General features: G+C 48.7%; 1 protein-coding gene across 1 annotated transcript; it reads right to left on the bottom strand.

Moving 5' to 3' along the window:
* Positions 1–2875: 2875 nt before the first annotated feature.
* On the bottom strand, positions 2876–24117 carry RAB7A (RAB7A, member RAS oncogene family). The gene is made up of 6 exons (XM_080385300.1): positions 23985–24117; positions 6941–7001; positions 5686–5812; positions 4649–4867; positions 3983–4111; positions 2876–3822 (listed from the first exon to the last, which is right to left on the bottom strand). Exons 2-6 carry the CDS (start codon positions 6991–6993, stop codon positions 3727–3729), a joined length of 624 nt encoding a protein of 207 aa, XP_080241426.1. The 5' UTR covers positions 6994–7001; positions 23985–24117; the 3' UTR covers positions 2876–3726.
* Positions 24118–25013: the final 896 nt, after the last annotated feature.

The raw sequence follows: 25013 nt of genomic DNA on the forward strand, positions 1-25013 counted from the left end.
TGGTTGTGCTCTTGCACCCCCTTGCTCTATCGCTCTGTGGCTCACAACAGATGTGTCTTGGTAAATATACACATACACACATCACTGCTTGTGTCAGTGTGTTCGGATATGTACACCACATACAAACAGACGTATCACTAAAATACGAATCTGTGTACCTATAGAACCCTGAACATATTTTTGTGCTTCTGTCACACACTTACCTACAAGCACCCTGAAGTGTGTGTGGCATAGGGGGTCCGTGCACACCCGGGTGCCGGGTGCTGAGACAGGGGCAGCAGCGGGGGCGGCAGGGGTGGCCATTTGGGGGGCCAGGGCTGGCACCGTGCCCACCCGTGGGGGCTGCAGCAGCAGGTGCTGGGCCGGCAGGGCTCCGACGGCGGGGTCAGGGCAGGGTGCAGTGCAGGGCACATCCAGCCCCAAAGGCCAGCCAGGTGCCACTACCAAGGCACACATGGAGCTTTCCCACCCTGGGCTTCGCAGCTAGGCATCCCCATGCTGCTTTCCATGCACCAGTAACAGCGGTCAGTCTTTCATTTTGCTGCTGCCGCTCCACCCCACTCCAGCCCCTGTGGCACAGATGTGGTTGTACGATTCCCCAGCTTTCGTGTTTGCACCAGCATCTTGCAAAATGCAGCTGCCTCTGCCAACAGCTCCAGCCCCTCGGTGGGGAGCAGCCACAGCCAAGCCCCACACCTGGCTGCCCTGCTGCTACCTCCATGGCTTTACCCACTGGCAGAGGCCCCGATCACATCACTTTTGCAAATTCAGGGTGCTGGTTGTAGCTATTGCTTATTACACTTGGTGTGGACTGCGGATCTGATCCCCTCCCCTCGCACCAGCCCGCCTCCCTCTTCTGGTCTCTCCCTCCTGCCCAGTCAGGACCTGGGCAAAGAGCAAAACCACCCGTGGAGCTCAGCTGGCTCAGCACTCCGGTCAAACACTCCACCTCTTCCAGGACAAGGCTGCCTCTGCGATTCGCCCAGCAGCAAGTGACCCTTGCACACATCATCGTAGCACCTGCAACTCACCAGGCAAAAAGGTCAGTACAGAATAAAAGCCACAAGGCCTCACTGATGCTAGGAGCAGTTGTGAACAGCGGTTTTAAGCACACTTGTACCCTGCAGGGACAATTAATCCAGCCAGCTTCTCCAGCCCACAGCAATGAAAAGCAATTCTTGCAGGAACACCAGCCCCTTGTCTTTAACACCATCAGCCCCAAGTGCAACAGCAGGGCACTAACCCCCACACCGCTTGCCTCCTGCACTGGCTTTTGTACACATGCATATACAACATATTCCCACCCGCAAAACCATGAGTTTGTAGGTGGGTAAATGGAATCCTCCCCTTTATCACCCATAGCATCCTGTGACAAGGAGCTCCACAGCTGTCCTGCCCACTGTGGAGCGCTCTCCCTTATGTCTTGTGTCACTGCCATTTTATTTAATTGGGTAGAAATTAAACACAGGGTCTCCTCAGGGCTCCTCCACAGCTGCACCACGCAGCCCTTCCAGCCTCAGCTCCACAACCCCAGCCCAAAGCAGCAGGAGGTAGGTACAGACCCTCCTCTTTCCCAAAAACATCACTTTAGAGTTATCATTCCCACCTCTCCCAGCTTGGCTTTCTCCACACCAGAACCGTATTCTACAGAAAAACAAGCGTGGAGTGATGCTTTAAATAGAGATGAGCAGAAGGTCCAAGTCTTTAAAAAAAGGTGCCGACAGGAAAGCGGTCCCACCAGGATATGTTGCTATTGCAGAGTAGTTATTTGAAATTGATGTGGACAGCAAAAGCCTAGTCAAGTGAGAGAAAAGCATGACAGGTCAAAGCTGTAAAATAGGATATAGAGCACAAAGACTGTTAGAAGACTCTTGAAATAACTGGCCTCATTTCACTACACTTTGTTTTCCATCTTCCTGTGGGCACAGTAGTAGGGAGCTCAGCCTTGCTGAGTGCAGAGAGCCATGCCCAGCATCTAGAAAGTAAAGGCTTAACCTTGACTGGGCTGGACCAAGGCAAGGTCCTCAGCTCTAAGATAACTCTGCCAGCATTGCCTCTCTTCCAGCTGAAGCACGTAACTGGTGAGCCGGGAAGGGCTCCTCCAAGTTGAGGGTAGCAAGAGCAACAGCACTGCCCTCCCCTCCACCCTTCTGCAAAGGCTTTTTGCGTGGCCAGGACAGGGCTGAAGGACAATGCCCATAACCGAGCCATCAGACCCGGCACCGTTCCTGCCCTGCGAGCAGCTTCAAGAGGAGCAGGGGGGCAGCTGCCCTGCTACAGCCTGGGGTCAGCCAAGCAAGCAGGGCCCGCTCAGCCCACTCCTGAAAACCAGTTTGGGTGGCACAGACTTAATAGTAAGGAAGAAGCACAAACATCCTTCAATCAGCAAGCAGTGGCTTGCAGAAATGGTGACTAGACAGAGAAAGAGAGCATGTTAGTGAAGAGGAGAAAAAAAAAAAGTCAGAAACAGGAGTAAACAAGAAGGTTTGTTCTTGTTAAGTTTATTGGCATCATGTTTGTCTCTTTACATAAGAGCTCAGCCTACGTACTAGAATGTAGACCTCTGGAAAACAGGTAGAAGGGCTCCATTTAAGCAAGCTACAAACGCAAGAACAAATACCAGGAAGAAAGGAAGAAAGGAAAGGGACTAGATTGCCAAGTTTTTCCATACCAAAAATCCAGATTAGCAGTCAGTAAGAAGAAAGGGAAGATTCATAGTCCAGGTCATTCATCAAGAAACAGCTACCGCAACCCAGGTGGGAGAGGAGCTCCATCCACAGTACAAAGAGCCACTGGGGCACCTCAGCTCTGGCTCCTTCTCGCACTCGCTCCAGGATGTTAGGAGTTAAGCAGTAGGGGAGGTGAACAAGTGAGGTCATTTCATAGCTGTATTTAATTTTAAATCCAATAATCCAGTGTGCATATCAATGCTGTTATGCAAATCTGAGAATTTAGATACAAGGAAGCCAGACAGATTTTCCAGAAGATGAAGCCTTTTTGGCCTCGAAACAAGAAGGCTTACATAGTTCATCTCTACTGTACAGAATACTGCCTCTATCTGGACTTTGTGTTGCTAGCACGCTGCAGTTCACAAGTGTCCTCCTCACTTTCTACACAATCTGTGTTTCAGTACTTGAACATGTATTTCAGGAATTTTACACTAATTTATACATTTTTAATTGGTTGCATATATTAACATGTACTATAAGATTTTTCCTAAAGAAGCATTACATAATACATGGATACTGTAAAAAGATCTGATTAGTTAAAAGTAACAAGCATTAACAGAGATACATACAAAACTCAACCTAGTTGGACTGAGTGCTGAGCTTGCAATGAACTATGGGTAATCAGCCTTTCCAGTTGCAGCCTTCACAGGGGAAAACACGAGACAGTTAAAAATGTATGTAACTTGTTACACAGATTACCTGTAAACAGTTTCTCTCCATTGGACACCTGGAATTAGATTCAGTTCCAAACATACCCAAGAGTTTCCATTTTAAACTAAGAGAAAGGTCTGTTACCATGAAGTGTGATGTGGATGATGTGGGGACACGAGCTCTGAAGTGCGGGACTCAGACGCTCATGGGAGATGGGTGGAATTTGGCAGCTGGAGATGGAAATTTTTTTAAATTTCATTTTAAACACAGAAGAGGGGCTGTGTGTTTGAAGGCCTAAGTGTGATAATCATTTGTGAAGGACTGTGCTCAACCCCTCCCTCTCCCCTCAGCAGCTGCAGCTCTCCGCAGAAGCCTTCACTCGGTCATTCTTGTCTAGTTTGATGGGTTCAGGAAATTCATTGTAAAGCTCCACTTCGGTTTCCTAGTGAGAAAGAAGAGCCGAGTTAGTGCCACAGCTCTACAGACAGCTCCTAGCATGCAAGGAGCCATTCTTGGCTGGGGAAAGCTGTTGGAGAGTCCAAGGCTGCCTGCAGTAGCCCAGCTCAGCAGGCAGGACTGGCCCCCACCAGCCCCCTCCCTACCTGTTTAAGTGCGTTTCGTGCAATCGTCTGGAAAGCTTGTTCCACATTAATGGCCTCCTTGGCACTGGTTTCAAAGTAGGGGATGTTGTTTTTACTGTAGCACCAGGCTTGTGCCCTTTTTGTGGTGACCTGGGTGGACAGAGAGCAGCATCACCACCTTCAGCTAGGCAGGAAGGGGGTTTTACTTCCATTGGCCAGGCCAGAGACCCTTTATATCCAACCTGAGCCAAGACAGCAGTTCTGATCTCGTTAAAACTACAGCCTTGATGCAGAGCACAGGAGACTGCTGCCCACCACCAGATACACTCAGCCCTGAGGCAAGGAACACCATGCCTGAGGAAGATGAGACCACAGGGCACAGACCGCTCAGGTATCCACACAGCAGGGACCTGCTCGCATAGGAGTTTCTCAGCGACTCTGGAGGAGAATCGGCTCCTCTCCTTGCATCTACCTAGGAAACTGCTGCAATCCTTCCACCAGTGGGCAGGAGCATGCTGTGCACAGGGGTTTGACCTCTCCAGGCAGTAGAAACTCTTCCTTAGTGACACACAGCAGCTGAGCCACTCAAGCACCTCCCACTCCTGTTTCTCAGATAACCCTCCCACGTTCCTACAAGGTCTCCCACTCCAGGAATTTAAGGGGAGGCTAGCAAGTCCCACTACTCACTTGTCTGTTTTCTAGGTCAATCTTGTTTCCCAGCACAACAAAAGGAAAGTTCTCAGGATCCCTTGGACTGGCCTGAATGAGGAATTCGTCCCTCCAGCTGTCTAGGGTTTTGAATGTGTTGGGGGCCGTGACATCAAACACCAGCACACAGCAGTCCGCTCCCCTGTAGAAGGCAACTCCCAGAGACTGAAATCGTTCTTGTCCTGCTGTATCCCATATCTGGAGCAAAAGACAGGTCAGATAAGCCAGCTCTACTCCACATAGTCAGTCCATGGTTAGGGCATTCATTTCAAAACTCCCTACCAGACATCTACAGTCCCCAGCTAACCAGACAGGAGCACCTGAAGGCTTGAAAATTTCTGTAGGCACTATTACACCAGAGCCAGCAAAAGGAAGCCAGAAACACCCTTCTAAAGGTAGTGAACCTTTTTTGTGTTCAGCCTCAGCAAGGGACTTATCCTTGTTCTGGGCAAGCAGGACTTGGGTATTAGGGTCAGCGGGTGACCTGCCTGCAGTGCTGGGGTACACTTAGGTACCAGCACAGTCCAAACACCCCTGATGACTGCGAGGCAGCAAAAGCCTTGTTGCAGGCAGTCTCACCATGGAGAGGTAAAAGCTTCAGATACTAGAGACATAAGTAGACTGGCAGGTTAACACTATACCCATAGGACTCAGGGTAGCACCAGTAGTTGTCCTGACTAGGGAGTCCTTTTTCCAGCCCTTTCCAGTTCCTAAATACTAGGGAAGCAAACCTTTCTAATGAGATCTAGTTTACTGACAGTCAAACGCTAGTTTGTAAACTGGGCCTGCCCAATCTGCTCTTCGCTGAGGCCAAACTGGTACTTGCTTTCCCTTGCACAGACCTGTACAGAAGCCCAGCAGTACCTATGGCCAAGAGAAGTTCAGTGCAAACAAGGTTCGCACTGAGTACACCGACCCCTGCACCACTCTGGACTACACTAGAGCAGGTACTTCCACACGAGTGTGGTCCAGGCAGCCACGTACCCCTTGCAGCAGGGAGCAGAGTTACCCCTTACCTGCATTGTCACTAGCCTGTCATCCACCATGACCTCTTTTGTCAGGAAGTCTGCGCCTATCGTAGCCTTGTACTGGTTACTGAATTTCTTGTTCACATACTGGTTCATGAGCGATGTCTTTCCCACCCTGTACAGAAAGACAAAAAGACTATGTAGGCTGTTTCTACAAGCATGTGCATTAACCACCCTGAACAGAACATACCAGTGCCCTTTGCCTTCCACCATAGCACCCCTGGCCTTTCAACCAGGGAAAAATGCACCCACCTCCGCAAGAAGGTGCTTTTACATCAATAGATGCTGAACCACCACACTGAGTAAGAGCATTAGCTACTTAAGGATACAAAGGATTACAGTATTGAGAAACCTTGTTTCCCCATCAGTAATCTGATCCCCAGGAAGCAGTATGCATCATATTATCATCATGAGGGCAATTCTGGAAGAAGATGAAGTGCCCCAGAGAAACCCACCAGAAACAGTCACCTTCAGCCTCTGCAGAATGAAGGGGTGGAAGAACAGACTATCTCAGCTGGCAACAAGCTACATACACATCTGCTAGGCACCCAGAGGTGGAGATCCTCCCATGAGAGCCAGCTTAGAAGCTCACATGGCCTCTCAACAGCTGAGAAACACCCCCCCCGATCGACAGCTTGCTGGACACCATGGTCCCTGATCAACAGCCTGCTGGACACCGTGGTATAAATAAACTTTATGTCACAGGAGTTCGGTTACAGCCTGCAGGGCAAGTAACCTGCAAGAGCAGAGCAGGCTCTTGCTGCTGACCAGCTCAGAGCAAAGCCTTTCACTCCAAGGGGCAGGCTCTAGCCATATCAGACAGAAGCTAAGCAGATGGCTCACTATAAACAGTCTCTGACAGAGGCAGAGTTTTCAGAAATCACCTAAGACTGCTTACTAGCAGTTTTGGGATTTTAATTTTTTTGATTTAAGTGAAATGCTCATTTCAACACCACACGTCCTCCTTGCAGAAAGGCTATCCAGTTCTGCTACTGGAGCCATCTGCCCACTGCATTTTCATCGTTTATTATTGTGATAGGACTTCAAGATGTTGAACTGTGGGAATGCATTCAGGACAGAGTGGTGACGAGTTCTTAAAGCCATAAGGTAACACACCTATCTGAGGATGCAAAATATCTCCTCCCAGCACTGCTGGTTACTTACAGAGCATCCAGGCTCCCACTAGGCAAGAGCACTGTTCCAGTCAGATGCAGATAGGCAGCTTAAAGGCTCCTCCACTTACCCAGAGTCTCCAAGGATGATGACTTTCAGTAACACTTTCTTCCTAGAAGTCATCTTTTACACTAGAAAGGAAAAGGAACAATTCCATCAGATACATCATTTCTCAGGACAAAAAGCAGCAAGTCTGCAGTCTGAGAAACCAGATTCCCAGCGAGGAGCCAGCAACAGGCAGAGTCCAGCACCCCTGAAACCAGACTCCTTCAATTCAAGAGGCCGTACTTGAGAACTAACCAGGTGTTTGCCCATTTCATAGGCAGAGCCATGCCAGACCAGTAGTGGCAACTTAATACCAACAGATAAGCGAGCCAAGCACTTGGCCTTTGCAGTCCATTTTGGAGCCTATTTCCAGGCCATTTAGCAGTTATCTACTAGCCTAGGGCATCTCCCATAGCCCTACTGGAGGAAATTAACTAAAGCATATCAGCCCCCAACACAGGCCAACTCTTACACACACTACCAAGTGAGATGTAAACAAGGATGTGTCTAGTAAGATAATTGCTTTTTTGTGCTGTTCAGTAGTTTCGCAGTAGGAAAAAAAGTGGGCTTCCTTCACCTTCAGATTCAGCTTGGAGAAGCAATAGCTTTCTCTAGCAGCTGTGCTGTATGGAAGCATTCAGCCCCCAGGATACACCGTGGTTGAAACAGTTGCAACACAACCACACAGGCCAGCTGAACAGCTGAATTACAAGGCAAACTGCTTTTTTTTTTTTTTAAACCAGACTACACAGCTTTGCTGAGAGCATGTGAAGCTAACTACTGCCACCTCACCTTCAGTGGAAGGCCATGTAAGGCTACAGTGACAAACCTCACAACAATCAGTCTATTGCTCTGTTAAACAAGGAGTTCTTAGTTTAGTTTCATCCTGCCACGACTCCAGTCTACTTTATAGGCTACTAATGGTCCATCCAATTAGCACGAGTGAGAGCCGAGCTCCAGAGATCCACACTCTTACTTGTTCCCAGGTCTCCTTCAGGTAAGTGAAGAAGCTTTAAATACAACAGCTGCAGCAGGCCTGAAATACACTTCTGGATGTGCTTTAGCATAGTGAGAGCAAGTATGAAGTCCTTCTATGAATGGTTGAAGATGTCCTTCCTACCACAAGGCCCTTCTCTCCACCTCTGGGGAGGTGATGGGACAAACCATTCTTAGGTACTCAGGCTTAATCAGGTCACAGATCCTGGTTTGGTACTGACCTGGTCCGCAACACGGACTCCTTGGCCTTCACCGAGAAGCCCTGCAGGTTCTGTACAGCAAGAGGATCCAAAAGATGGTTATAGCTGTGCTACATGTATTAAGCTCTTATATGGGGACTTTGTTACCTTAAAACTACCCTACACTACATCCATTGCCCCACATAGCTACTCTTCAGAAACTATTCCCCACTTGCACAGCTAAAGAAGCCTTCACTTCTACAACAACATGGATACACACACCTTCCGAGCAGCTCAGTTCCCGAGGATATAACAGCCTAAGCTGCTAGACAACTGCAACCTGCTTCATCCCACTACTACTGGAGGTAACATGCTCCAAGCTGTAAAAGCCTCTTACTAGATGCAGAGTCCAGTTGCAAAAGGTCTTATTTATCCCAAGCTTTGAGTGTTAGAATACATGCAATCTTTTAGACTCTGTCAGCAGTGAATGCTGCAGAAGCTCAAGTCCTCCTGTGGCTGCCACAGGTAGTGGTGTCCTTACAGCTACACCTTGTTGGACTGCACCCAGCTCACAATCATAGGATCATTTAAGTTGTGAAAGAACGTGAAGATTGAGTCCAACCCTTAACACTGCCAAGCCCACCACTAAACATGTCCTTAAGTGCCACATCTACATGTCTTTTAAACACCCCCAGGGGTGGTGACTCAACCACCTCCCTGGGCAGCCTGTTCCAGCACTCAACAACTCCTTCAGTGAAGAAATTTTTCCTAATATCCAATCTAACTGCCCCCACCCCCCGGCACAACTTGAGGCCATTTCTTCTTGTCCTATCTCTTGTTACCTGGGAGAAGAGACGACCACCACTCCATCCCAACCTCCTTTCAGGCAGTTGCAGAGAGCGATAAGGTCCCCCTGAGCCTCTTTCTCTCCCAGCTGAACAACCCCAGTTCCCTCATCTGCTCCTCCTAAGACTTGTGCCCTAGACCCGTCCCTGGCGTCCTTCTCTGGGCACATTCCAGCACCTCAACATCCCTCTTGCAGTGAGGGCTCCAATACTGAACACAGGATTCAAGCTGCAGCCTCCCCAGTGCCGAGTGCAGGGGGACGGTCACTGCCCTGGTCCTGCTGGCCACACCGTTTCTGATACAAGCCAGGATGCTGTTGGCCACTGGGCACACGGCTGGCTCACATTCAGCTGGCCATCAACCAACATCCCCAGGCCCTCTTCTGCCAGACACCTTTCCAGCCTCTCTCCCAAGCCTGCATTGTTGTGTGGGGTTGTTGTACCCCCAGGGCAGGACCCAGCACTCAGCCTTGCTCAACCTCATACAATCGGCCTCAGCCCATCGGCCCAGCCTGCCCAGACCCCTCTGCAGAGCCTCCTGCCCTCCAGCAGATCAACACTCCCCCCCAGCTTGGTGTTGTCTGCAAACTTACTGAGGGTGCACTCGATCCCCTCGTCCAGGTCATCATTCTCTCAGGATGATCTGCTCCATAACCTCTCTCAGTACCAAGGTCAGGCTGACAGGCCTGTAGCTCCCTGGATCCTCCTCCCAGCCCCTCTTGTAGATGGTGTCACATTTGCCAACCTCCAGTCAGCTGGGGCCTCCCTGGTGAGCCAGGGCTGCTGATAAATGAAAGTGGCTCAGTGAACACTTTCACCAGCTCCCTCGGTACCCTCAGGGGAATCCCATCCTGCCCCATAGACTCATGTGTGTCTAAGTGGTGTAGCAGGTTGCTGACCACTCCCCCTCCTATTACAAGGGCTTCATTCTGCTCCCTGTCCCTGTCTTGCAGAGCAATGGGCCATGTACCCAGAGAACAACTGGTCTTACTAACAAAGACTGAGGCAAAGAAGGTATCAAGTACCTCATCCTTTTCCTCATCCCTTGTCACTATGTGTGTCTGCCCTGCCCCAAATCCAATGAGGGATGGAGATTTGCTCTCCTTTTAGTTGCTAGTGTATTCACATAAACATATGGTTTTATGGCAGTAGCCAGATTACATTTGGTGGGGCTTTGCCCCTTCCTATTTTCTCCTTGCATAACCTCACAACATCCTTATAGTACTCACGCGTCTAGTGATACATCTAGTTGGGAAAAACTGTTGAGAAGATAACAGCCAGAGGCTGCTGAGTGAATAGCAGTGGCAGGCCACCTATAGAGCTCATGCGATCCTTAGATGGGTGTTAACAGACGGCAGAGCCTGCACAGGACAGTTTCTCCAAGCGTAAACACCTCTCCTTTCCACGGCGTCTATGCTGGACTGCATTGCTCAGTGATCCAGCTGGCAGCACAGCTATACTTGCAAAGATATAGCCAGCTGAAAGTTGTCAACAACCCCAACATTTCATCCTGCTTCTGGTCTTGCCAAGGTCCACAAGCTATAGCTCGTTTCCTCTACAGCCATGGGGACAACAGACCATGTAAGCTCCTTCAAGCAGACTGAAGCTCCTGTGTTTTCCAAGTGCACAGCACCAGTGACACTTGTGCTAGCCGAGCCAGAGACTTCTGCAGCACAATTGGCTCGGAGCAAGAAGCAAGGGAACAGAGCTTTGAAACAGCTTAAAGACAACTGTGTACACCAAACTGTAGAGGAAAACATCAGGTTTTCAGGTCCAGTATGAGAATCACCTGTTTTCCTCAGGACAGAGGAAAACTCATCCTGAAAGTGACTATGCCGGAGCCCAGCATGTACGGCTTCTATTTTCTTCTGAATGTTTTCAATATTACTTGCCACTGGCTGCTGCACCTCACTGCTTCCTGGTATTCAAAGCAGCTTTGGACAAGCTGGCACTAGTTCTCATGCTCAGGAAGGGATTTGCAGAGCCCTAAAATACACCACTAAATCACACTGGATGCTTAGCACCCAAGTTCAACACAGTCTGAAGTCCCACTATGAAGGGAGGGGAAACTGTTGTCAAGTCTCATTACCTTGGAAGTAGCTCAGCTGAGCAGCCACCTGCAGACATGGGAACAACGTCTGAGTCACTAACACTGCCTTCTTGTCATAGCTGATGGGCTGCCCCATCGTGTGAAGGGCTATTACTGCCTCACGAACACCAGTCAGGCAGTACACTCAGCTTCCATCCCAGGTGATGGAACGGATATGAGCCATAGCACAGAAGGAGCTGCCTCAGCTTGGTATTTGGTTTGGGCCATGAGACAGTGAGGAACTCCAGTCCTACCAGGGGCCAGCAGTGGACATTACTCAGAGCTTCCCACCCCCTGTTCTACTAGGCAGTCGATGGGTCAAGCCCTCAATCTTCCCATTACAGGTATAAACAGACCAACACTTCAGAGTTACTCCTTGCCAAGTACAAGAGATCTTGCCTTTGGAGAGGAGACCACATTTGCAGGTCTTGGAGGAAGCACCAGTGTTTGATTTCCTGGAGCTTTCCTACAGAAGGAAACCACTCTAAGTTTAAGTAGCATCAGGTTGCTCTCTACAGCACCACCTTTGCTATTTCCCTCTTATCCTTACCATGTTCTGCGTGGCTGAGCAGGTCTCCAGCTCTAAAGCAGCTGTTTATGCTTAACAGAGCTCTGACTGCTCCTAGTGAGATCCTCACTCTAGACGGATTGAAGACATCCTCATTATCTTAATGGGGGTTTCTTATGAAGCAACCTAAAGGGTCAAACTACTGCAAGGACAGGATACCATGCCTCCTCCAATATTTGCTTCCAGCCACAGTGTGTTTAACAAGCCAAGGTACTAGAAGCAGAAGACACTAGAGCTCTCTGAGGATCCTGTAAGTAAAAGCCTTACTACAATCTCCTTAGCACCATGCAAAGGATTTTGGTGACTTCAGCTCATACTAAGCCAAAAGCAAATACAATGTCTTCATGGTAGAGGATGCTTCCACACATTGCAGTTCAAGTAAGCTCAGAAATACCGCAGTCGATCCTGGTTACAGCATGCCACCTGCTGTGTCAGTAGAACAAGGTGCAATGAATGAATGAACCCTTGGTCAGGTTCAGTACTCAAAGACATGCTTGCCTGAAGTCAGAGGCAATTTATGATTACTCCCTTGTTAACACAGGCTGTTTCTCACATTACACGACACTGAGTAGGTTCATTTCTGCCTTTCATCCCAGAAACAGAGCCCACATACATGCTATAAGCTATGCAGATCTTGTTTCTGGTGAACCTTGCTAGTACAAAAATCAACTGAAGATCAAGAAGAACATAGCTTTAGCTCACAGATGAAGCAGGTTTGGATACCTGAAGGAGCAGTTAGTTGACATGAGGAGTTTCTCTAGTCACACCTACAAGAAACATTACTGAGCTAAGCTGAGATGTAGGCTGTGCAGGATTTCACCCATGCTCTTGCAACGAGCAAGCTCAGCTTGAGACCAGATTAGAACCGTGATAGTGCTGAGTTAGTGGTATCCAAATCCAAAACTATTTTGCACAATATATGCAGCTTGTCTTGCTTTATAAGATTTGGTACAATTAATCTTGAGCAGCATCCTGTACAAGTCACATAAGCCCTTAAGATGGCACTGTGCAAGCTCACATAGGGCTCACATCCAGTCCCAGGAGCACTTCTGAACCAACACTTCCTTTTTCAGAGATATCATGAAGAAAAACTTGTTTGTTAAGATTTGATCCAAGACATCAGTTCTGTTTTACACTGTGTGAAGTCTCTTGTAGTGAGGTCACCTGCATGAATGCTCAGAACACAGCCTACCAGCATACCCAGCTAGCCCTGCTCAGGAACTGGCAGAAACTTCCAGTCAGGAGACCAGTGAGCATCACTCCTCCTCCTGGCTTAAGTGGTGCCAGAGGAATGACACAGCTGCCTCTAATACAGGAAAGGGGTCCTTCCACTCTTTTTTAATGGCAATCCCTCTAAGCAAACTAGCCATAACAGTTTGTTGACCCTCACGAGATAAGCCTGACATAGCATGTTCTCGCCCACAGTAGCATTGCTACCTTTGTAAGGCTGGCGGGCTGAGGCAGCAAGGGAGAAACCGCAACATCTGACCTGTAAATGTTACTGGCTTAACCGATCTGAAGGGAAGGGTCAAGAACTGTCCTATGAAGCTCCATAGTGCCACAGCTCCTCAGATGCAGGAGCAAATAAAGCCTATGCCAAATCTAATTAGGCTTCCCTTGTTGCTTCAGAGTACATTACTACTGTCCTTTCACTTGCTATATTAAGACAGCCGCTTTGAATTAAGGCATAAATGGATGGTTAAGGATTCCTTAGAGATGTTAACATGTGTCAAGTCACAATGCAGGCATTTTAATATTAATTAGGTTGGTAGAAATGAAGAACAGTAGCAGCTTGCATTGATGGCCCACCAGCTCCTTGGATTAGCTATCCTTTAACAGAAGTAGACCTCACAATAAGGACACCCTGTTAAGTTGCTCATTGACAATTTTAGTATTAAAGTAGCTAGCCTTAGGGGGAGAATCTCACCTCCATGGAAGACAGACAACAGCTCCCTAAGCAGCAGCATATCCATACCCATTTTGAACCTTCTGACAAGCTGCTGGAGCAGTCCTTACTGCTGCAGCTTTGCTATAAAACAGTTCAAATCACAATCCTAACAAAGAACCAAAGCATGTTTACACAGAGGCCAGAAGAACTGGGACATTTGGCCAGGAGTTCCCTGCTCCTACAACCACCAGTCTGCCACTAGAAACCAGCTAAATGCTGAAGAAAGACTATGCCTCTCCCCTGGTGTCCTTTGCCAGGGATATTTATTACTATGCCAACAAGGTGCCAAGCAGCAGGTGAGCAAGCATCAAGCAGAGCTAAACTTACTGCAGCACTGAGGAATACCTAGTTCTGCGCCCCTGTCCAGGCACACAGCACAGGAGTAAACAGATGTTCCACAAAGGCATATTTGAACCTGAAGCACTACAGGTCTGGTCTAGGTGTCGTGGCTGATAAGCAGAGCATTCACTTCTCCACTGTATCAAACAAAAATATAGTTAAGTACTCCATTAGGGGATACCACACACTGCAGTGGACTCGCCACAATGACCACTGAGAAGACAGCCATACTTGAACACTGGAAGAACTTCCTGTCCTAACACACAGGAAAAGTATCCGAAAATGCAGCTAAGTGTGTTTCTGACACAGGAACGCCACCTCTGCTCACTCTTCTCTTGCATGGGGGAGGCTGCAAAGCATTAAGTCTCTGTACTACACCAGAAAGCTATTTTTACACACACACACACACACACACACAGACCAATGGTTCTGCATTTCTTCAAGGAAACTGAAGCTGGAAGAATGATTCAGGACCAGCTCAGTCAGACTGAACCAGTTCCTTCCCAGAAGCAGCAAGTTCCCTAGCATGTTTGTCACCTCAGGGGGGTATGTCTGCTTAGACCTTCAGCCACTGAAATGAGATGCTCACTGGATGTTTATCCTGGTCTTACAGGATCAAGCACACCAGACGGGCATGTATCACTTGCCCTGTAGTCATGCTGTACCCTGCCATGATTTTTCAAGCCAAGTTTAGCTGAGGCTTTGAGGAGATGTGAATTTGTTCCAGCTGAGCTACCCTGAACAAGGCCTCGTCCGAAGGAAAGGCTGATAGCCTCCGATTGCCATCGGCTGACCAGGATCACAGGTCCCACTTGCAGAGTACCAAGACACCCTTTGTATTGAAGCCTCAATCTCCAATTGCAGCAGGAACTCAAGGTGGAGCTGAACAAATTTGACCAATACAATTTAACAAGAACAGCTTGGTTCCAAATACCTGGCCGCACAGACATTGTTAACGAGGTGTCTGCTAATGCAAAGCTTCACGTGACAGCCTGAGCAATTCAACATGAATGACCAGCAGATACCAACATTTAACATTTTGCATTCTTCCCAAGTGACACAACAGCCCACCAGTAAACAGAAGCCCTGTCCCTTCAGCTGGGAAAAAGCCAAGTGCCAGCCAGAGAACAATCAGCAGGAGCTGTTTCTTAAGCCATTTTCATGTGAAAGAGGTGCCAAGCTGCCTTTAAGGAAGAAGCTAGAAATAAGCCTGCCTTTGGTGTTTGTTCATTTGTTTTTTTTGGCGGTTTTGGTTTTTTGGGGTTTTTTTTTTTTTGACTGCTACAGAGCCTGCATATTTTCCTCACCAAATCTGAGTGCTCGACAAGTGGAACAAGTGCCTGGCATCCTCACACTGATGACTGCTACAAAAGCACATGAAGATTTAACAGCAGATTCAGTCTTGTATCAAGAAGGGCTGCACAAGCAGGACAGTACCCTCTTCCATGCCCGTGACAGGTTTACTAGTAGCTCAACATCCCCAGCTGGCTGCAAGATCCCATATAGGAAAGCTTCACATTTAGTGGGGACATGTGCTGGCTTTGTGCCTAAAAAGCAAATTAGGAACATCTTGCCATTTGGGTTGACAACTTGCAAGAACTGCTCTCTAAATAGGTTGCTTTTTAGGGCAACAGGCTCCTACAGTCCATAGTCGGAGGTGCTTTAGAGGTGTTTTCAGGCCTTGCTGATGCACCACAGAGCAGCTATCAAAGTAAAGCCCACACCAAAAGCAGCTGGCAAGATATTCCTGTGACAGCTTCACAGAAGGGTACACTCTAGCTACTGCTGTATCAGTAGCATCTCAAAACTGCTTTCCACCTCCTTCCTCCCCACACGATTATGTTGCTGTTCTAACCAACACATGTCCCTCCTGCTGGTACCCAGCCAAGAGCTTAAGCACAGCTCATCATTCCCTCCTCAGGAGGGGCAGCTCGGCTGCCTGCTACCTACTGCAGTTTCACCAAGAGCAGGCTTCTGTCCAGTTGGTGCCTTTCCCAGACAGCCCTCTGAGGTAGGAATTACCTCTACTCAGGCAGCTGGGAGCCTCAGCTACAAATTAATTTGATACCTCATGTAAAACATTATATTGCAAGTTGTCAGGTGTAGGTATGCTGTCCAGCGTCTTCCACCCCCACCCAAGTCCTCAGCCAAAAGCTTCACCTTCTTTAAGAACAGCCTAGAACTTTTGATGCTTGCTAGCACACTGACATGGCTCAGATCAAAATAGAATCTTAAAACATGTTTCAGCATCCCAGAGGAACTGGATTTTTAGACTACAGCTGTCTGCAGTAAGCTTCCACCTCATTTTGAGGGTGGAGTTGCAGCCTCCCATACCAGAGGAGCTGCTCTAGGACCAAATGAAGCTCAGGAACCAGCCAGCAACCACCAGCTACAGCTGAGGCACATGGCTTCTAGTTCAGGTCATTGGCTGCTTCAATGTGAGCACCAAACTGGCATGACATGCCAATAGCTAACTGACCTGGTCTGTGAGCTAACTACCAGATGGATATGACACCAGGCCCACAGATGCTCTGCTGCATCCTGTTGCTGGATAACATGCTCTTAAGACAGCTCAGGAGAGAATGATGGGGCAACATGCAACTTGGGGAAACATGTAGGACCCAGCTAGAAAGCAAAAGTTCTGGAACGGCTGTGAGCAGAATAGGCTCTTGGTGTGATCAAGGCAGCTCCAGAGCTGGTGCTGAGGAAGACACTCCTTTCAGTAGCAATAAGGTTTTAGCTTGCCCTCAGACATACCCTTCAAGCCTCAGCTGGGGGCTCTAGGACACATCCCAGCTGTGGGCAAGGGCTCATAGAGCTCCTTGGAAAAGTATATGCCAACGGCCAGTTTGCCAGAGTTCAGATACATGGAAGGCAGAAGCAATGCCACTGGTAGGAACCACAGGACTCACACATGAGAAGGGGTCTGCCGCACCTGAGGTATCAGCTCAGCTGCGTTAGGGCTGAGATTTGGAGAGCACTGCATTCCTGAGAGGCACTGATGCATATGATCAGTCAGGCTCAAAGCCCAAGTTCTCAAACACAAGTCCCCCAGCCCAAGCCTCACTGATTCACAGCCCTGTTACACCTCCCGGCATTTCTCCAGATCAGAGTTGTTTTATGCCTGCACAACGCTTAAATCCCAGATGTTGAACTGAACAAGCTTCTTGCTCTACAGCTGCCATTTGAGTTATGACTCTAGCCTAGAAAAGTCCAAACTATGTAGGACTAGCCCCCACCCCCACATCCAGGAAGGTATAAAGCTTAGAAACTGACAGTTTAGATATCACAGCATCTGCCTTCTCTTGAGGGGATATCATGTTGATCTGACTACACGGTTTGAAAGTGGGAGCAAAACAAGCACAGAAATGTGTTTTCTTACAGCACTAAGGCAGATGTATCACTGCATGTTTAGTCAGACAACCAGTGTGCTTAGGAGCAATGGGAAAGGTCTGGAGGTCATTTCTTGCTGTCTACAGGAGCACTACTTTGTCCAGACTGCTGCTTAGCCTAAGATTACAGCAGCACATGTAGGCTCTTCTAGGTGATAAACACCCTGAGCCAAAGGGAGGAAGGGAAGGGAGTGCAGGAAGTGTCCCTGGCAATGCAGCCACCTATGCTGGACAGCCATCCTGGATGGTCACTTCGCTCCTCAGCAACATGACGATCATCTCCACAGCAGGTAGCAGGTATTTTCAGACTGCAGCTGTATGCAGGACAGGAGTGCAGGAAGGCCCTTTAGAGCTAATGCCACACAGTAACAAGACCAGGATTCCCAGACAGAAAGCCCGCTGAAGTGGTAGTCTTCAGGCTTTAGGAAGGCAGCTCTGTGAGAAAGCCATACCCAGAAGCTTCACCGAAAGCTAGATGTTTCCAGTCATGAAGTTTCATAGTCCATCGGCTCCTCCAGCAGCTGAAGGGCCCTTGTATCACAGGCTATCTTTCTCCCAGGAATGGGCAGACACATACAGAGCCCTAACAGGCTTATAGTGAGTGACTGAAGATCTTCAGCTACCCTTCAAGTTATGTCGTCATCCAAGAATCAGTATTGCTGTGCCCCTGCCTTCCAGGGAGAAGCAGTTCCCCTATAAATCCTACAGGATTTCAGGTAGTTCCCAGTTAATTTTCCCCAAGGATCAAGCTGTTACAAGAACAGGCATGCCTGCTTTAATACCCCTCCCCCTTTATCAAAGCAAGCTCAACTTCCCCTATTCTGCCCTGGGGGAGACAATCTCAGGATGTGGGAGGAGAGTTGAGCACATTGCTGGCTGCTGGGAGACACTAGGCAACAAGCCATGTGTCTTGACTAAGGGCCTTGCCTACGCAAAGCGTTTCAGCTATGCCAGTATAGCTTCCATATTGCCATGCCTCTACCAGAACAGTCTCCTTGGTGGAGAGCTTTCAAACCCAGCAAGACAAATCTTCTGCTATTAACTGGAACATAGCTATAGTGCCCATACAGCCTTGTTTATACAGGAAAGTCTGTCAGCCTTTTGGCACGCAGCCACCCAACCATTAGAGCCAACCAACAGTTTCAGTAACCCCTATACCGGTACCAATAGCCCAGCACGGTTCTCACATCAAGCCATGCCACTAAACACTATTTCCCTGTTATTTTCTATAAATCAAGCACAGTGCCAGCTGAGTTTTAATCCTCATATCCAGAAGATAAGGGTGACCAAATCAAAATACTGCCAGTCAGCCAATCCACTAAAACAGTAAAGTTGTTAGATCTTTACTATATCTGACAGTATTTTTCAAGTACTCAGATTAGTTTCTAGTTTTGTCTACAGCTTCCTAAGGTTTCACACATTCCCGTCGTGCCTTCAGTTTTAGAAACACAAATAGGAGGTGTTGGATAACCTTTGCAGTGGTAAGCAAAGCACAGATCTTACACCTTGTCAGTGGTAAACAAGCCTTGTTTATCTATTCCTGGCTGCTAGCTTCCACCAGTTCCTAGAGGCTGGAAACAAGTGACTGAAGGGAGGCTGACCAAGGTTCAGGGCTTCAAGTGAAATCACGACCCTCAGGAAGACTGCCAGGCCCTGTAGCTTACATCCAAGACTCAGGTCCAAGAGTGAATATTGTCCCTCCTTCAGCACCAGCAGCTTGATAAACAGATAGGACAAATACTGATGAGAGATCCTACCGCCAGACAAGTAGGTGTAGAAATGTACAAGACCAACACTAATGACAAAAACCTTGCTCCCGTACATCTATTCCAAGAGGTTCTGTTCTCAGTAATTAGTCTTCCAGGGAGAAGGCTTCCTCCAGGGCCAGGTTGCAATCTAAGAACTAAACCTTGATCTGCAAGCAGAACTCCTGATCCTACACACACTCAATACCTCTTACTATGCTAATGCAGTTTGCAGAGCAGGAAGGACAAGTATTTCAGTACCAGTCCCAGGATGGGAGTGTAACAGGTAGCCTGCCTTGACAGCTGAGTCAGTGCCTAACAACGAATTCCTACTGTGCATACTGTTTCAGACCCATTTCATACCTTCATATCTCTTGCACAGATCCTGCATTGATAATTTACCCGCTGAGCTATTCTCTTGATGAGGCTCCACAAGAGACAAAAAAACCCCAACAACTTACTGAAGTGGTGAGATTCTGAGAGCAGTGCTAGTAAACTCCACCTTGGTGGGGGTGGGGTGGGGGGTTGATCAGGCCTAGGCATGCCTCAGGTACAACCATCTCACTGCTCACGCTCGAGACACTGCTACCACTGTGCCAGTTTGGACTTCAACTATTATCCATGTCTAGGAGCCAACAGGAAAAGTGAGCTACAGAGCCAAGTGGCTCAACCCACTTGAGAGAAACAAGCACCAAGCAGGTTACTTTCAAGAGGATGCTGCTTCCCAGTTGGAAAGGGATCAAGGGTTCAGCACAGGCTTGTTAGATAAACTGGTAGCCCCAGCAACCAACATCCAGGTACTCCAACCAGGAAGCCTCTGAAGGCAGCTCCACCTGCCTGCTTTCACTTTTGTCCACCACTTCACTAGTCCTGCTTGTCCACCAAGTGATCTAAGTATGCAGTGATATAGGACCTCCAGAAAAATACTGTTTTTTTAATTGACAGCGTAAAGATCTACTTGATTTTATTCAGGAATTTCTGCTTGAAACTCATGCAAGTACAGTTAGATAAAATGCCAGCTGAAGGTGACTAATTGTAAGTAGTTATGGTGAGGCAAGAGCAAATCACTCACTACATCAAGTGCCTTTAAATTATACGAACAGGAATCTGTGCCACAAGTTAATACTTCAACCCCATCTCAAAGGCAGCGCACCCCTCCTGAAGTTTCGCTGCCCTTTGAAAACAGCCATGGCTTCAAGAACAGGTTCCCTTGCAAGCGAAGTCAAAGCTATTTGAGATCAGCTGTAAATCGGCACACTCCAGTGACCCTCACGAGCTTGCTTCCTCCCACCCCATCACTGACCGGCAGTTAGCAACAGCAGTGTTGACACAGCTTCCCCCATGGACAGCACGGAGCACTCATTGCTGGCACCGGAGAGGAGCAGCAGTCTCGCAGGAACAGCGCTAACAGCAACAATGACATCACTACGGCAGATCTCCACCGAGCAGAAAATGCAGCAGCACACTGGGTTCAAGCACTGCATCCCCACCAACAGAGCGCAAAAGCTACAAGCACACTGGAAGCCAGAAAGCAACCATGTGATAGAGGGGTATTCCTTCACTGCCTGCTATTTCTGAACAGCACATGTGGAGTCACTGACCTTGGGCACTCATTTGGAAGTTTTATTCAAGGTGCATTTAAAGGGAAATATAATCTTCAATAAGGCACCTAACTGCAGGGCTGAAAATGGTGTATTAACTATGCTTATTCCATTCATTATCCATATCTAATTCAGTTTTGAGATGCACAGCTCACATTTGGATTGTCGCTGCAGAAAGTGACCCATTTATCCTCAAAACCCACTGTCAAAACTTAACTACATCTGAAGGCAGACTGTTATATAGCAACTACAAAAGATCATTTTAGGAAGCTGCAGGGGGAAGCCAACTGAACTCCAACTCATCAGGCAATTAAACTGCAATTATCAAAACAATGCTGTGCAAGAATGAAGTACTTCAGCACCCGAAGGATACAGGACTGCTGACAGACAAGCAGCATGCAAGCACGCTAGTGCCCAGCCAAGTTCATCATTTAGGTTGGGTCTTATCCTGACTCCCTTCCATCAAGGCAACAAGCTTTAAATTACTCTACAGTTCCATAAGGGAACCTTGGATCCATCAGGCCCTAGTAACAAGGGTTACAAGCAGTTAGGGTCTCAGCTAAGGAGAAGCCCAGAAGACATTAGGGAATGCTGGCAGCATGCAAAGTGAGGGTTCTGCACTCATTTATCAAATGCTGATTTTTCTTTAGTTACTGAAGAAATTGCTACATTTTAACAGCAGGGACAGCTATCAGAAAGTATCTCTGATCCCACACATCCACCAGTTCTGGAGAATGCAAATATCCAGGTGCCCTATTCCACAGCCCTCACAGCTTGCCAGACACCTACCTCACAACAAAACATTTAAAACTGCACCCTCTAATAAAGCACAAGCAGCTCTGTTTACAGCCCAATGTCAAGTTCTGCATCAACTAGTCTCATTTTCACACAGAAGTCAGACCAGAACCCCAAACATGTTAGAGACAAAGCTATTTATAGTTTTGCACAGATGGTTTGACTGTAATTGTTATGTTTCCTCAAGGACAAGCTTTGCCAGAGATTTGCACCAACAGGTAATTCACATGACCTTCCAACACAGGAGTCTTAAAACAGAAGCTTTAAGAAGCCACTGCAGAAATTTAATCTGGTAGCCCTCTTGCCTGCAAACATTCATTTTGGGTAGTAAACACCATGGTATTTTCTCTAAGTGGTTTCAGAGGAGAGCCTATAGCAGAGCTTGTACATTTTCCACTTCCAGTTAAGAATTCAATGTTATAATATGTCTGTGCTACTCAGCATAGTTTGATTCACTGGCAGAGCAAGGATGCCTGTAGTGTAGGCTCTGCAACACAGTTATTTAAATTCTTAACTTGGCACCTTTGCCTTTTAAGGTACAACTCAGCATGCCACGCTGAACTATTAGTAGGGTGTCTGAGGATACAGACCACTGTGTAACACCAAAAGGGAAGAGGAAAGTTTGATGTAGCTACTGCCTGGCATCTTACCAGTTATACTCCTCACTGCAGGTTAGGATATCAAGAAACTGCTATCGGATTTTAAGTCTTCCTTACTGAGGGGTCAGATTAACCCCATCTTAGAGCTTTTCTACACCAGAAGTAGTGAATTAACATAAGAGCACAAAAAAAACACGGGGGTAGCGCTTGAAAGTAACAGTATTAGAGCTGCTTTGGATTGTAAGGACTCAGGCCAGGCATGGTGGGTCTACTCATTAGTTCATGGAGGGCAAGTCATGTGTTCAGTCAGCTGTTGGAAGTCACAAGGGGGAAGAGGGGGGAAAACAGAAAAGAGAGACAAGTATACTCGTTCTTCCTGAATAAGTACAGCAAGGAAGCCTGATTATTTAACAGGGAATATTCAAATTACTCCACCCACTTTAACCTCAAATACAGCCACTGAGAGAACAGGGTACGCTGACTCCAGCAGCCTGGCTCTACTGGAAGCGTAGCCAGGCTACAGCTTCTATCCTTCACTACTAGGACCACCTCAGTCCATGAACATTGTATAGCTGCAAATAAGCCTTTAAGTCATAGCCAAACACTGTGGCATAGCTGGTTACGTACGATTCCCCTAAAAAGAGAACTCTCCACTTCCCCCAGTCCCAGTTTCCACACAGATGGAGTGCTAGGCACAGGCCAGAGCTGGCTGGACAGTGGCAAGTGCCAGAAACTTTAAAGCTTCCATATTGGCAATTGTCAAACAAAGAACAGCTTGCTTACAGTTGAGAGGACTTTGTGTTGGGAGGTCATATGTTCTCAGTTTACAAATAAAAAACCTCATACACACATATCAACAGCTCTGCTTATCAGCGAGTATTTTTAGTCCTCAGGGAAATAATACTGAGAATTCTAGCGTTGACTTGAAGGGTTTAGAGTTACTGTGTAAGAGATACTCATTTTGATGAGTAAGTTACTCATCTTACTTCAGATTAAAACAGCCTTTTACAGCTGTTTTGCTATTAAACTAATCCCTCTATCTGTGGGGAAGGCAGTGCAGTTGTCTTAACTACAACAATTAGGTATTTCCATATTTATTAGTCTATATATACCTGGAGACTAGTAATGTATCTATCACTTAATTTACCTTATTATACACTCACCGCCAAAAGCACTTCTAACATGCACTCCAATATTTCTTAGAACTGACTCAGGCTTTACACACGCCGAGAGCTACTTTCGCAATAACTGCCAGTCTCTTCAGCCGCCTGTTTTGTCAATTTAATTGCTCCCAGGGCAGCCTGCTCATCTTAAAAGCGGTATCTACTGACCACCCGGAGCACCATTTCACACACACCCCCCCCGCCCCAGCGCTTCCCCAAAGACCAGCACTCGAGCCACCTTCGGCCACCAGCTGCCCCAAAGCCTCTTCAAGCTACGCGAGCAGCAGCACATGTCACAGACAATACGCTCCCCTTGCCGGGAGGCGCCACTTCGGGCCTCTTTAAACCTTTCAGGAAAGGAGGCTCCCACAAAGGCCTCGACAAACGCGCATCCCGGGGAAGGCCTACGGGTCTCTGCTCCGGAGCCCCTGCCCGGGCAGGCCCTCGCGGCCCAGCTGTATTGTTCCCGGGGAAGCCACAGGCCCGGGCCGGCTCCAGGAATCTCGGCACCCGGCAGCACCGGCCGCCTGACCCCGCCGCGGGGACAGCCAAACACCGCCCCTCCCCGGCGGGCCAGACCCCGCTGAGCCCGCCCGCGATAGCGGGAAGGCAATGCCTCGCCCGCCGCCCCCCTGCAGAGGGGTCCCCGACCGACCGCCCCGGCTGCGGGGAGGGGCCCACAGCGGCGCCCCCCACCCAGCGTCTCCTACGGCCGGGGCGGAGCCGCCACCCCGCACCCCGAGCCCCGGCGGGAGGGAATTCCCTCCCTCCCTCCCCCCCGCACGACCCCAGCGCCCCGCAGGGCCTCACCTGGTGCGTGTGCCGCGGCGCCCGCCCGAGACTCACTGCCACCCCCCGCTCGCCTCGGTCGGCTTTAATGGGCCCAACCGCCTCCCCGCTTTCACTTCCGCCTCCCCCCCCCGACAACTTCCGGTCACGGGGCCCGCCCGCTGGCCCTGACGTCAGCACGGCGCCCGGCAGCCGGCGGGGGGGTTGGTGGTGGAAGGGGAGTGGTGGCGCGCGCGTCACGTGACCGCGGGCTCTCGGCCGCCATCTTGGGTCGCCGAGGCAGCCGCGTAGCCGCGCCCCGTACCGGCTCTGGGGCCCGGCTGCCTGCCGCTGGAACCGGCAGCTTCTCCGCGGGAGGCGGGCCCGGGCCGAGCGCGCCTGTTGGGAGCCCAGATGGTGCCTGTGGTACCGCACAAGCCGCTGTGCCCGCCCTAGCACGGGGTGGGGAGGTGGGAGGGGACCCGCTGTCGCCGCGGCCTCCCGCCACGCCACGCCCTGCGCCCGCCGCCCGCCCTCGCGGTCCCGAGGGGAGGGGGAGAGGGCTGGAGAGCTTTTCATGCTTTCACTTACAAAGGATGGGCACACAAGGGCACAAATCTGTGCTTTGGCATCTTTTTATTTGCAGCTGGGATCTGGAGTGAGGTTGTAGCAACAGCATTTGTCAGGAAAAAAAAAGACAAAAAAGTAAAGGATGACAAAGATACATTCAGGTTGATTAATCAAGCAATTACCAGTTCCAAGAGCAATACTGCAGGCGAGTAAAATGGGACTAGGTAAACTCTCTAGCATCTGAATCCATGGGACATTGGCCACCCTGGTCATACCAGAGATACCCATATTTTCTACCCTGCACATTGGCAGCAAGTTCATTTTATTATTCAGCAATTACTTGGATATTCTCTTGGATTCATTCAAGTCACATGACTGTTGTGTGTTTAGTTAGCCTGTGAAGTCAGGAAAGCGACTAAGGAAGAGAAGTATTTTTAGAGCTAATTAGAGCTAAAAGGGCTGAAGCTACTTATAGCTACATTAAAAAGAAAATCACTTCTG

Source organism: Falco punctatus, assembly GCF_963210335.1.
Source record: "Falco punctatus genome assembly, chromosome: 4".
Classification (NCBI taxonomy): Eukaryota; Metazoa; Chordata; class Aves; order Falconiformes; family Falconidae; genus Falco; species Falco punctatus.

Bases quoted from the DNA above. Each gene is read 5' to 3' on its own strand.
- RAB7A (XM_080385300.1), bottom strand. From the start codon at position 6,993: ATGACTTCTAGGAAGAAAGTGTTACTGAAAGTCATCATCCTTGGAGAC. The intron at 4,868-5,685 runs GTAAGGGGTAAC...CTTTTGCTCCAG, and splicing joins ACAGGCTAGTGACAATGCAG to ATATGGGATACAGCAGGACA. The intron at 3,823-3,982 runs GTAGGGAGGGGG...CTTTCTCACTAG, and splicing joins CACGAAACGCACTTAAACAG to GAAACCGAAGTGGAGCTTTA.